General features: G+C 65.3%; 1 protein-coding gene across 1 annotated transcript in view; it reads left to right on the top strand.

The window, feature by feature from the left end:
* Positions 1–295: 295 nt before the first annotated feature.
* The window catches only part of LOC103923481 (transducin-like enhancer protein 1), a 16,291-nt gene continuing 15,609 nt past the window's right edge, over positions 296–977 (top strand). Inside the window, exons 1-2 of the mRNA XM_009331843.1 lie at positions 296–373; positions 678–826. Coding sequence (XP_009330118.1) covers positions 296–373; positions 678–826 — 227 coding nt within the window. The remainder of the gene's footprint in view (positions 374–677; positions 827–977) is intronic.

Raw genomic sequence — 977 nt, 5'->3', positions numbered from 1 at the left:
GGCCCCCGGTGACCCCGCTGCTCGGCCTCGTCCCCTCCGGGCCATGGGCGAGCACGTGGTGCTGCGGCAGCCGTGCTGGCCTGGCCCTTGGCAGGGCCTGCACCCCCAAACCGAGCTCTCCGCCTGCCTCGCCCTGTGGGGGGCGGGAGGTTTCAGCCTTGGCCTGGAAAGTTGTGCCGGTGGTGTGTAACGCGCTCAGGAGTTGTGGCTCTTCCCAAACTGATGCTGAGCCCCAGAACTGTGGGGATTTGGTTTTAAGACACACTGGAAGCTGGATCGCAGTCAGGGCGTGACCATGGGACCAGTGATGAGCGGGCGGGAAGCTCTGCCGCGTGGCATGTGGGCGAGGGTGGACCCCCGCTGCCGGGGCTGGGCGGGAGGGCTGTGGGGGTTGCACGTTCTGCCCGTGCAGGCTGCACGCTCTGTGCCACCCGTGGTTGTTAATCCTCCTCTTCTGGCTCAGTGGCTGAACCGATGCTGAAAAGGTGGAGAACAATTGCTCTCGGTGCCTGGCTGTAACCAGTTTCCTCTGCAGTAATTCTTTCTGCTGCCTCCTCCATGTGCTGCTCTCCCAGACGTGCCCGCAGCCTCTTCCCCGGGTGTGGGAAACCCCCGGGGGACACGCGAGCCTTGCTGGGCCAGCGGCAGTGACCCCGGGGGTCCCCTCCTCTGCCTAGGCCCATCTCCAGGCACCCTCCGCTGCCTCGGGAGCCGCTGTCGCTGCCTGTGCCATCCCCAGCACCCCCCAGTCCCTCAAGCTGACTTACCCAGAAACCTTGGACCGCATCAAGGAGGAATTCCAGTTCCTGCAGAACCAATACCACAGGTGAGAAGCTACCGGAGCTCACATGCCAGCAAGGCGCTGGGCACTTAACTGGCAATGGCAAGAGGCAGGCTCCCCCTCGGCACTGGGCATCGGTGCGGGCTGGTGGGAAGCGCCGTCCCATGCTGCTGCGGGCCCTGGTCCATCTGGAGGG

Source organism: Pygoscelis adeliae, unplaced genomic scaffold (genome assembly GCF_000699105.1).
Source record: "Pygoscelis adeliae isolate BGI_AS28 unplaced genomic scaffold, ASM69910v1 Scaffold239, whole genome shotgun sequence".
Lineage (NCBI taxonomy): Eukaryota > Metazoa > Chordata > Aves > Sphenisciformes > Spheniscidae > Pygoscelis > Pygoscelis adeliae.
The sequence above is the reverse complement of the archived record's forward strand: the minus strand, read 5'-3'. Positions and strand labels throughout refer to the sequence as shown.